This window comes from Choloepus didactylus, chromosome Y, assembly GCF_015220235.1.
Source record: "Choloepus didactylus isolate mChoDid1 chromosome Y, mChoDid1.pri, whole genome shotgun sequence".
NCBI classification, from domain to species: Eukaryota; Metazoa; Chordata; class Mammalia; order Pilosa; family Megalonychidae; genus Choloepus; species Choloepus didactylus.
The window spans coordinates 12,680,184-12,692,832 of NC_051335.1; the positions used below are offsets into that span (position 1 = coordinate 12,680,184).

A 12,649-nucleotide genomic window follows, 5' to 3' on the forward strand; every position below is an offset into this window, starting at 1 on the left:
TTTCTCTGAAATGGCTTTTTATTAAACAGCAAAGCAGAATCGCAACACAATTTTCAAACGTTTGTAAATCAGGTCACAAAAGGGATGCAAATGTTTGCAGTACAACTATTATATATTCATACAGCTGAAGTCATTTATTGAATTTTACTTGCACCAATACAAACATTAAGATTATTATTCCATGATTAAAAGTGGCCCAAATCTAAAACCACAAGCTATTATCAGTGGATCTGTCTTCCTATTATAACTAGCATTTTAACATTATTTCTGCAAAATTCCCTTACCAAAAAACTCTAGTAAAAGGATGCCCAAAATTCTACAAATCAAGTAGTTGATTTACAGAAAATTCAAGAACTACTAAGATAAAATACTGAGAAAAATTATCAAGTAGTACATATGTAAAACCCTCCCATTTTATTCATTATTCTGATACTAACATACTTTTAAGGGTTTTTGCAAACTTGATCTTCTGGGCACCATAAATAAACCTTAAGAGACCAAACACTTTATAACTGTTCTCTTCCAAATGTGGATTACATAAAGTTAGTCAGACTTAATCCACTTTCATTTATATTCCCCAAAAGACCTAATCATGTCAGGATGACACAAATCTGGAGTGAAAATATTTGGAGTTAGTTACTGTTTATCAGGTACTTTTTCCATTCTAAGTTTCCCGAGATTTTCTATTTTAAACACACACACATACAACCAGAGCTCATCTTTTTAGATACCAAGTGCAGAAGGAAGTTTTGAACAACAAATCTTCCGAATTTGAAAATTCACAGTTTCAAAGAACAATCATTTTTATAGCCTGTTTTCAATTTATCAAAAAGGAACTAACAGTCCTATCTTGTTACTAAATATAACAAATGACAGGTCCTAGCTGAGAAACTATCTTATTTTGGTTAAATTCAACAATGAGTTCAGGTTATTTTCATAAATGATTAATTATTAAAATTACTTTTACAAATGTGGAACCAACTGTTTATCCTTAGGAGAAGGGAAATGGGAAGGAAGAGGCAAATGGAAAAGAGGCACAAGACGGTGGGCAGGGTACATAAAGCTGTGCATTCAGTACATGATTTTGGTTACTTTTTTACAACATGGTAGTTATTTTCTTCTATCATCTTTTACGAAGCCTATAATAAAAGACAGTGCTAAACTTATAAATCAAAGCAAATTTGATAAAACACTCATTTTCAAGTTTTAATAAATATATGCAATTCTAATTATAAAGTCTCTACTATCAATATAGTTACATGTTTTCATAGACTAAGTTAATATACAAACTCATAGAAGTCTCCAGTTATACTTTTAGAGCTCTTAATTTTTACCTAGATCTGCCATTATCTTCATAAATATTCAATGAAGCCACAAACAAAGGTACTGTAACTTTTGGAATCTACTCAAATTTTAAAGAAAAAAAAACCAGCAGCAATTCCATAAAACAGAATGGATATCAGCCTTACTTTCTTTTGCTTTTTGTGTCAGTTGTTTGAAAAACACTAGAAGCTGACATGAGGTTTTCTATATATTGTCCAAGAACTTGGTTTTCTGATTTTAGCTTCAGATTTTCTTCCTTAACTGCATCTACTCTTGCCGAGAGATCTTCAAGTGTGTGTTGGAGTTCCAACACTTGATTAATAAGTCGTGTTTTTTCCTCCAGTTCCACCTGATTTTCAGCATCAACAGCATCCATGTCAGCATTCATCATCTTGCGTAAAAAACTTTTGGGCCTCAGATACAAAACCCCTGATGAAAGGTCTGGTGCTTGAGGAGCCGGGAGAGGGGAGGGGATTCGGAATAAGACGCCTCAGGCCCGGCACTTGCACCAGAATACACCGGCAACGCTGCCTTCTCAGCCCACAGAGTCCCATTTCTTTATTTTTAAAAGAAGAATTAATGGGAATCTACCAAAACCCCAGAGCTGAATAATTCTAGGAAATAGAGGTAAAGAAGCATCCAATTATGACATAGGAATAATTTCAGAACAACTTTATTGCCATAGTTAAGTTTCATTGGTTTAAAAGGCGTTAAAGTCCTATTTGCACATAATTTATATGTATAAATCAAGGATATGTAAACATTAAAATGAGTATACATATATTATATAATCTTCATAAATCAGAATGGCATTCAACACATATTCCTGAGACCCCATTCTGTGTTATTCAGTCAGTTCTCTCAACAGCCCTAAGAAATGGGTTTTGTGTCCATTGGATGGCAAGGAGATGGAGAAACTTGAAGAAGTTAAGTGATTTCCCAAGAACTTCCATTTGATTGTGTCTTCTGTACTAAGACCAGTGATGTTCCAATACTCCAGAAGTATCTCCCTGAAAAAATGAATATAAAAGCTGACCTTTTTACAAAGTACTTTCTCATACATTATCACCAGCAATTCTGTGGAGCTTGACTCTTGACTAACCTGGTTGGGAGGAAAGTGTAGAATAAATGGAGGGTTCCAAGTGCTCCTTCCTCAGCATTACCCCCTTCCATTCTAAGTTGGTATTTCTTCAGAAGTCAACTCTGAGGCTGGGAGTCAAGCGTGCATAGTTTATTTGGAAGGGGAGCCCAGGAAGTTCTGGTAGGGAGCTGGGGAAGCTAAACAGAGAAGGGAAGGAGGTATTATGAAACAGGTTCCACTGTGGCTTAATCCTGCTGGGGAATTCTGGGAGACAATGTAGGGCACATGCCCCAGAGTTATCCCCTCTGAAGGCAAGGGAGCTGAGGTATTTATATTCCCACCAGTCACTGGTTGAGGGATTCTGGGAAATGGTTTCTGTCTCTTTCAGCCCACTACAGGCAGAACTGGCCGCTGTCACCAGAGAAGGGCCTTGGGCTTCTGGAAATAAGGCTGGCTTGCTCCACAGTGTGCCATCATTTGTCACTGACCTGAGAAGACAGGGAAATAAGTCTGAGGAATGTGTGATCCTAGTGACAAGTCCCAGGGCACAAACCCCTCTGGGGACAATGGGGAAAGAACATGCAGGTGTCCTTAGATGAGTTCAGAAAAGACAGAAAGAAACCTTAAGGAATCAAAGAACAAAATGTCATCTGATCTTGATTTTCAGTTGAATGTGGACTGTGAAAACTGGGTCTCAAGGGCTGTTTGACTTTTGGGGATTTAAAGCAGGAAATGTCAGAATAGGGGTAACCAGCTTGTAGCCACTAGTCATCATAGCAGCACTGCTTCTTGATCCTTCAATATTAGTTGCAAGTGATAGAAAACCCAAAAACCTTGGCTTAAACACGATAGACATATATTTATCTTTCGTGTAGGAGTGGGTAGTTCAGGGCTGATATGGCACTCCATGGAGTCAGGGACACAGGCTCTTCTACCTCGTGGTACCACCAGAAGGCTCTCACTTCGTGGTCTAAGAGATGGCTTCTTGAGCTCCAGTAAGCACGTCCAAATTCCAGTCAACGGGAGGAAATAAATGTAAAGAACATCCCTCCAACCTTAAAGCCATGTTCTGGAAGTTGCACATGGTACTTCTGCTCACATCCCATTGGGTAGAGCTTAGCTACATGGCCACACCTTGCTGAAATTAAGACTGGGAGATGTAGTCTTGATTCTGAGTAGCTAAGGATAGGGGCCTTATTACTGAGGAAGAAAGGAAGAATAGATATTGGGGGACCACTCAAATGTCTGCTTTGTGCAAAATACAGATTACATCTCCAGTTTTACTGATGAGTAAACTCAGTTTTAAAACAATAAGTGATTAAGTGGTTTTCCCAGAATCTCTCAGTGAGCAAGTGGCAGATATAAAGGTTATAGTATCTCCTAAGGATAATTAAATCACGTTCCATCAACTATTATGTCCAGGGAGATTGGTGGTACTCCCAGTTTTGTTGGTTTACTTGCCAGTTCCCAGTGCATTGGTTTCAACAATTAATCTCTTTTAAATCTAAAGTCCTTGTTTATGGAGAAATTATCCTTAAAGGCATTCAGATTCAGTTCAGTTTAACAAATATTAATCAAACAGTTAACATGCCCAAACATTCTCCTGAATGCTGGAGATACACACCTATCTGCCACCTCCATTAGACAATTATGTAGGGCAAGGAAAATGTCCCCTTTTTGGGAGGGTGATGCGTATAGCTTTAGCTCCTCTCTCAGTGCCTGGCACATGTTAGGTGTTTAATAAAAAAATTGATGAACAAATGAATGACCAAGGGAGGGGGGTGGAGAGACAATATTTATGTATTTATATGTATATATAGCATTCCAAAGAGGGAATATATATATATATATATTTAATATGTGAACATATAAAACATTCCATAGAATACTGACAAAAGAGAAATTGATTCTATGTGAAAAAGTCAGGAAAAACTGAAGACAGGAGATGACATTTAAACCATCATTATAGAGTGTATGTGAGTGAGTCCATCTGAAATGAAAGAAGGAGAAGAAGGCAAGTATTCCAATGCTTAATATGTAGTAGGTATTGCATAGGAATAAATGGATGGATGGGTGGGTGGGTAGAGGCAGACTTGCAAAAGGAATACCATGAGAAAAGGCACTGGCCCAACAAAAGGCACTGGCCCAGATGCATGAATTGGCCAGTATCTGGGGTCATGAACCCTGTGGCTGCCAAGAGGCAAGGAAGGCAAGCTGGGACCAGGCTGTGAGGAGCCCAGTATATTGGGCCAGGGAGCTTGGACTTTATTCCAAGACTACAGAGAGCAAATCGGGGCATTGCAGGCATTGCATGCTTTAACTAACACGACTGTGAACAATTCATGCATTGCCCAGAATTATCATTAAGGTAATGAGCCACAGTTCAATTTAATTGGCAGCCTTTCTTCTTTCTTAGTGGGCATGATAATAGCGTGCTTATAATCAATGCCATCTCGGACTTGATGAATACAAATGCAAAATTAAATACCAGAATAGCAAAAATCTTTCCAAAGACAATCTCCTTGCTTTTCAGCTATTCTCTGTGCTTGGTTTCTGGGTACCATGTGTAGCAGTTATCTATTGCCATGCAACAAAATATTCCAAACCTCACTGGCTTAAAACAACAAACATTTGTTATCTCCCACACTTTCTGTGAGTCAGGAATTCAGGAACAGCTTAGCAGGGTAGGGCTCAGAGGTTCTCCCAAGGTTGCAGACGAGCCACCTGCGTGCATGGCACACTCATCTGAAGGCTTGCCTCGGGCCAGTGGGTCCATTTCCAGTTCCTCACCACGTGGCACCTCCAGGGGACTGCTTGAGGGTCCTCATCACCTGACAGCTGACTTCCCCCATAGCCGGGGATCCAAAGGAGAGGGCAAGGGAGAAGCCATAGTGTCATGTCCTAAGCTCAGAAGTAACTCGCCTGCCACTTACACCATATTCTATTTGTTAGAAGCAAGTCACTTCACACAGCCCACACTTCAGGGCAGGGGAATAAGCTGCCCTCTTGAAGGGAGGAGTATAAAAAGTTTGTGGGCATATTTTTTTCAATTGATTTGTTTCTTCATGCACATCTTTATTTTATTTCTCATCTACCCATTCACTGGATAAAAGGGGTGTCAGTCACAGGTTTTTACAATCACACAGTCACAAGATAAAGGCTATATAGTTATACAATCATTATCCAAGATCAAGGCTACTGGATTACAGTTCAACAATTTCAGGTATTTTCTTCTTGCTACTCAAATACGCTAGAAACTAAACAGAAATATCTATAAAATGAGTCAGTAGTCATAATCATTTGTTAAATCCTAACTTCTCAATTACGCTTCCTCCCTCTCATCTGATCATTCTCTCAATCTTCAGGAATATCTGGGCAATGAACATTCTAACTTCTTCATGCTGAAAAGGGGTGTTGACATTATGGAGTGGAGGAATGAAACTGATCGATGTTCTTTGAGAGACTGGTGCCTCTGGGTTTCAGGGCTTAGCTGGCATAGGAACAACCTGGAAGCTTTAAGTTTCTGAAAAAATAAACATAATAAGTAAACCTTTCATAGAGTCTTAGATAGAGCCCAAGGTATTCTTCAGGGTTTTCAGGAATACTGTTGGTTGGGGCTTGGCATACTGTGGCAAATTGCAATATCTGGCTAAAGCTTGCGTAAGTGTAACCTCCAGAATGACCTCTTGACTCTATTTGAAATCTCTTAGCCACTGAAACTTTATTTTGTTTAATTTCTTTCCCCCCTTTTGGTCTAGAAGGCATTGTCAATCCCATGATGCCAGGGTGTGGGCATATTTTTAAACCACCATACCACACATTCTGGTTTTCCTTCTCCCACGCTGGTTCCTTTCTCAGCCTCCTTTAGCAGCCTCCCTTCCTTTACTAGATTTAAAGTCCTGGGTTTCCACAGAAATTAGTCTCTGGCCTTGTTTCTCCCACCTCACCTGAGAAAGCCCTCGTGCCACCAGAACTCATAGCCTTCAGGTCCTGTTTCCTCTGGCAAACCTCTCCCCCACCTTTCTTAGCCCAACAACTTCTGTATCTTCCCTGAGTTCCTGGAGAGCTCGTCTAGTCAGTTTGATTATCAGCTCACTTGCCAGTTTCACCCCCAGAATGTAAGTCCCCCAGGGCAGGGCTGGTTCTCCTCCAGCTCTATAGTCTGTTTCCCTAGCACAGGGCCTGATATGTAATACCTGATCAGTTTGGGGAGGACAAATGGATAGATGGATGGATGGATGAACAGTTTGGTGAAGTCCCGTCTGGCTTCTAATTCCCAAGAAAAGTCACCCAGTCTTTCATGTGTCAAGTGATAGGTTGGAACCAGACAATATCTAAGGTCACTTTGCCTAAGGTGAAATTCTAGGATAATCTCCCCTTGCCAGGAAATTGATTCCTACACACACAAAAAAGTAAAGTCACATGGAAACTGTGGCAGTGATGACAATATGCCTTAATGTCCAGCTGCAAGAAGCATAATTGATCAAGGGCCCCAGTGTTCTGGAATTCGCCACTTCATTTGAACAGAGGCCTCACCTCCCATGGGCTGTTCTCGCCAGTGACTGAGCATGGCAGGGGGTCCAAAGGCACATCCTATTGTGGAAAACATTGTGCTGTTCACTATGGATTGTGAATTCATGAGAAGAAAGACCAGGTCTTTTTCATCGCTGTATGTGCCTGAGAGTGCTTGGAACAGAGAAAGTGCTGAATTAAGGTTTTGCTTTAAGTCAGTGGGTCTCAACTGGGATGTTTTTGTCCCCCAAGGGATATTTGGCAATGTCCAGAGAGATTTTTCATTGTGACAACTTGGGAAGGGGGTGCTACTGGCATCTAGTGGGTGGAGCTAGGGGTGCTGCAAAACATCCTGCAGTACACAGGACAGCCCCACCACAAAGAATTAACTGGCCCCAAATGTCAGTAGTTCTGAGTTCGAGAAACCCTGCTTGAAATGGTTGAGCAGATGACTGGAGAATCCCTAAAAATATTTCCATTTGAGGATGAAAAAATAGTCCCTTTAATAAAAGAGTCTCCAATAATAAAATCATCCTTGTATTCGGTGCTGTTTGTTAACAAAATATTCCAGACCATATCCTTGTAACTCTTAACTGAATCATGAAGTTCAGAGGCGAGGCAGACCACAAGGGAAGCCTGCAGAGCTGTTTAAATTCCTGATCTTGACTAAGATATTATTAACTCGCATAAAACTCAGTCCTGCAACAGAAAGCACATGGTAAAATGGGTATTCCTTGTCTGTTAAAAGGCCCAGGAAACATTTTAGAGCGTATTTTAATATGCAGAAGGAAATTTCCACAGCCCTCATAAAAAAAAATACAACCACCCAGGTATCTTCCTCCAGAGGCTGGTAGCAGCCAAGACCAGCACCAGGTCAACATGCAGCCATCTCTGTTCATTGCCCACACAACTTAGGGGAGCAACATGGGGTCGGCTCACTCAACCAGGCTTCTAGATCAGAGGTCAGCAAATCACAGCCTGTGGGCCAACGAGGGCCGTGGCCCATGAGCTAAGAATGGTTTTACATTTTTATATGGTAGCAGAAAAATCCAGAGAAGAATAATATTTCACAACACATTCAAGGTATATGAAATTCACATTTCAGTGTCCATAAATATAGTGTTATTGGCAGCCGCACTAATCTACTTATGTTTTAGCTCTGGCTGGTTTTACACTACAACAGAGTTGAGTAGTTACGACAGAGACCGTATGGTCTGCAGAGCCTAAAATATTTACCATGTGGCTCTTTATGGAAAACGTTTGCCGCCCTCTGCAAATTCTTAAAGGGTTTAGCAAATTGTGTTTCCAGGAAGCCATGTGGAATGAGAAGGAGCCCTGGGCTGTTATCCCCAACACCTGGCTCTGGTGGAAATGCAACTCTGCACCCCTGGACTTGAGTTTCCTCATCTGTAACATGAGAAGGCTTGGCTAAAGGGTCTATAGGGCCCTCCCTGCTCCTAAAAATTTATATTGTGCAGAGAGTCCAATTTAATCAGTGGTTCCCAGGTGGCCAAAGGGGTAAAAGTACAATTCTGTGATCTGGAAACAAGTTACTGGGCCAGGGAGTAGCATTTCTGCACTCAGCACTGCAACAGACACGGAACTGGACAGCCACTGGGTCTAAACAGCAACAGGTCTGAAAATTGGCACTCTAGAATGTTCTGTAACATACATAAATTTTCAGCCACTTTCTTGTGCCCTGGTTTTATAGACTATATAACCCATTTTTTTTAACCCTGAGGAAGAAGGAAATGGACAAAACCCATTAGTGGGAAGGCTGGCAAGCAAAGTAGCACATAAATTCAGGTTTTCAAAGTCTAAGCTAGCACTTAACGGTGTTTGTGGAAATTAACTGGGTAATTGTCATCTCTCCTGTTCATTTGGTAGCAGGGAAGAGTCTCGGTTGCCCTTGCTGTTATCTCAGAACTAACTTGTGATTCTTTATCTGCTGGCCAAGGGATCACAGGTTGCCTGCACCTGCCCACCAGTCTGGGGTCTGTCAGTACGGAGCTAAACTGGCCTGCTGCTACGGCTGGAGAAGGAGCAACAAGGGAAACTGTGAAGGTAATTCTGCAGGCGCTCAGACATGCCCCGCCCTCGGGTACTGTTAGGGTCCTTGGGTTTTTATCTCTTATACCACAAGCTGATGCCAAATTGCCAGCAGACTCCCCAGCAGAGGGACATGGGTAATTCCAAACACCCAAAGCCCGGGTGTCCAACATGTGAAATGTATTTTAAAAGCCTTGTCAATTACTGCTGGGTTGTTGCCTTAAGTGTGGCAGAGCTGTTTTGTTTTTGATCTTGATTTTTTATCTGGAGAAACCTATATGGGCAAAAACAAGCCATCAGATTTCTTCCTCTAATTATAAAGCCAAGCCCCTCAAAACTTTTTTCTAACTGATTTCTAATGAAGTACATTTTTAAATTATGAATGAACTCACCAGTAGGCTTCAGTCACAGACACAAGCCTTTCACCTTATGGTTTTGTGACTCAGATTTTAAAATTTTGTGACTCAAATTTTAAAAATCCAGAGTGCCGGTTTCCAAATGGTTTCACCTGCATATAGGCAAAGACTTCAAGTATTTTTCTTATTGTTTTGGACAAATTGCAAGCTAAAGAACCATACTTTGCCTTGGACATTGCTTCTCAGACCATGTGTTAGGAACTCTGAGAGAGGCAGCTGAGCATTGCAAGGGGCTTTGGGAGGACAGAAGTCAGCATAGAGTTTTGTGTTGTTTGGGATTCTTTATGACTTTCTTTAATGACCCACACTTGAGTCCCTTCAGAGCAGGCATCTTATCTCAGTGTCCCTGTGTCCCTAGCAGTGGCAGAGGCCTGAACCTTAGTCCCTCGTGTGTTAAATAAGGGACCACAACCATATGTCCCATATATTTTAGTCATCGGTGTGGATCATTTTAGATTATAATCTGTAAAGCACTAATGCTGCCTTCTTTTTTTTTTTTTTTTTTCATCATTTTATTGAGCTATATTCACATACCACGCAGTCATACAAAACAAATTGTACTTTCGATTGTTTACAGTACCATTACATAGTTGTACATTCATCACCTAAATCAATCCCTGACACCTTCATTAGCACACACACAAAAATAACAAGAATAATAATTAGAGTGAAAAAGAGCAATTGAAGTAAAAAAGAGCACTAGGTACCTTTGTCTGTTTGTTTGCTTCCCCTACTTTTCTACACATCCATCCATAAACTAGACAAAGTGGAGTTTGGTCCTTATGGCATTCCCAATCCCACTGTCACCCCTCATAAGCTACATTTTTATACAACTGTCTTCGAGATTCATGGGTTCTGGGTTGTAGTTTAATAGTTTCAGGTAACCACCACCAGCTACCCCAATTCTTTAGAACCTAAAAAAGGTTGTCTAAAGTGTGCGTAAGAGTGCCCACCAGAGTGATCTCTTGGCTCGTTTTGGAATCTCTCTGCCACTGAAGCTTATTTCATTTCCTTTCACATCCCCCTTTTGGTCAAGAAGATGTTCTCCATCCCACGATGCCGGGTCTACATTCCTCCCCGGGAGTCATATTCCACGTTGCCAGGGAGATTCACTTCCCTGGGTGTCTGATCCCACGTAGGGGGGAGGGCAGTGATTTCACCTTTCAAGTTGGCTTAGCCAGAGAGAGAGGGCCACATCTGAGCAACAAAGAGGCATTCAGGAGGAGACTCTTAGGCACAAATACAGGGAGGCCTAGCCTCTCCTTTGCAGCAACCGTCTTCCCAAGGGTAAAACTTATGCTAGAGGGCTCAACCCATCAAACCACCAGTCCCCTATGTCTGTGGTCATGTTAGCAACCATGGAGGTGGGGTAGGCGAATACCCCTGCATTCTCCACAGGCTCCTCAAGGGGGCACTACATCTTTTTTTTTTTTTTTTTAACTTTCCCTTCTTTTTTCAAATCAACTGTATGAAAAAAAAAGTTAAAAAGAAAACAAACATACAATAAAAGAACATTTCAAAGAGACCATAGCAAGGGAGTAAGAAAAAGACAACTAACCTAAGATAACTGCTTAACTTCCAACATGTTCCTACTTTACCCCAAGAAAGTTACATAATATAGCAACATTTCAGTGAACTTGTTCCTACTACATCCATCAGAAATTAACAGACCATAGTCATTTCTGGGCATCCCCAGAACGTTAAATAGCTTATCTGTTCTTCTTGGATTATTGTTCCCCCTTCCTTAATTGCTCTCTACTGCTAGTTCCCCTACATTCTACATTATAAACCATTTGTTTTACATTTTTCAAAGTTCACATTAGTGGTAGCATATAATATTTCTCTTTTTGTGCCTGGCTTATTTCGCTCAGCATTATGTCTTCAAGGTTCATCCATGTTGTCATATGTTTCACGAGATCGTTCCTTCTTACTGCCGCGTAGTATTCCATCGTGTGTATATACCACATTTTATTTATCCACTCATCTGTTGAAGGACATTTGGGTTGTTTCCATCTCTTGGCAATTGTGAATAATGCTGCTATGAACATTGGCGTGCAGATATCTGTTCGTGTCACTGCTTTCCGATCTTCCGGGTATATACCGAGAAGTGCAATCGCTGGATCGAATGGTAGCTCTATATCTAGTTTTCTAAGGAACTGCCAGACTGACTTCCAGAGTGGCTGAACCATTATACAGTCCCACCAACAATGAATAAGAGTTCCAATTTCTCCACATCCCCTCCAGCATTTGTAGTTTCCTGTTTGTTTAATGGCAGCCATTCTAACCGGTGTTAGATGGTATCTCATTGTGGTCTTAATTTGCATCTCTCTAATAGCTAGTGAAGCTGAACATTTTTTCATGTGTTTCTTGGCCATTTGTATTTCCTCTTCAGAGAACTGTCTTTTCATATCTTTTGCCCATTTTATAATTGGGCTGTCTGTACTATTGTCCTTGAGTTGTAGGATTTCTTTGTATATGCAAGATATCAGTCTTTTGTCAGATACATGGTTTCCAAAAATTTTTTCCCATTGAGTTGGCTGCCTCTTTACCTTTTTGAGAAATTCCTTTGAGGTGCAGAAACTTCTAAGCTTGAGGAGTTCCCATTTATCTATTTTCTCTTTTGTTGCTTGTGCTTTGGGTGTAAAGTCTAGGAAGTGGCCTCCTAATACAAGGTCTTGAAGATGTTTTCCTACATTATCTTCTAGGAGTTTTATGGTACTTTCTTTTATATTGAGATCTTTGGTCCATTTTGAGTTAATTTTTGTGTAGGGGGTGAGGTAGGGGTCCTCTTTCATTCTTTTGGATATGGATATCCAACTCTCCCAGCCCCATTTGTTGAAAAGACCATTATGGCTCAGTTCGGTGACTTTGGGGGCCTTATCAAAGATCAGTCGGCCATAGATCTGAGGGTCTATCTCTGAATTCTCAATTCGATTCCATTGATCTATATGTCTATCTTTGTGCCAGTACCATGCTGTTTTGACAACTGTGGCTTTATAATAAGCTTCAAAGTCAGGGAGTGTAAGTCCTCCCACTTCGTTTTTCTCTTTTAGAGTGTCTTTAGCAATTCGAGGCATCTTCCCTTTCCAAATAAATTTGATAACTAGCTTTTCCAAGTCTGCAAAGTAGGTTGTTGGAATTTTGATTGGGATTGCATTGAATCTGTAGATGAGTTTGGGTAGAATTGACATCTTAATGACATTTAGCCTTCCTATCCATGAACATGGAATATTTTTCCATCTTTTAAGGTCCCCTTCTATTTCTTTTA

At 40.7% G+C, this 12,649-nt stretch overlaps 2 protein-coding genes across 2 annotated transcripts in view; one reads left to right on the forward strand and one right to left on the reverse strand.

Annotated features, from left to right (window-relative positions):
• Positions 1–655: 655 nt before the first annotated feature.
• LOC119524160 (short coiled-coil protein) lies at positions 656–1,865 on the reverse strand. The gene has a single exon (XM_037822800.1). It carries the CDS (start codon positions 1,712–1,714, stop codon positions 1,466–1,468), a length of 249 nt encoding a protein of 82 aa, XP_037678728.1. The 5' UTR covers positions 1,715–1,865; the 3' UTR covers positions 656–1,465.
• Positions 1,866–7,840: 5,975 nt separating this feature from the next.
• EGFL6 (EGF like domain multiple 6) overlaps positions 7,841–12,649 on the forward strand; it is a 61,067-nt gene continuing 56,258 nt past the window's right edge. The window contains 2 exon segments of the mRNA XM_037822704.1: positions 7,841–7,878; positions 8,874–8,980. Coding sequence (XP_037678632.1) covers positions 7,841–7,878; positions 8,874–8,980 — 145 coding nt within the window.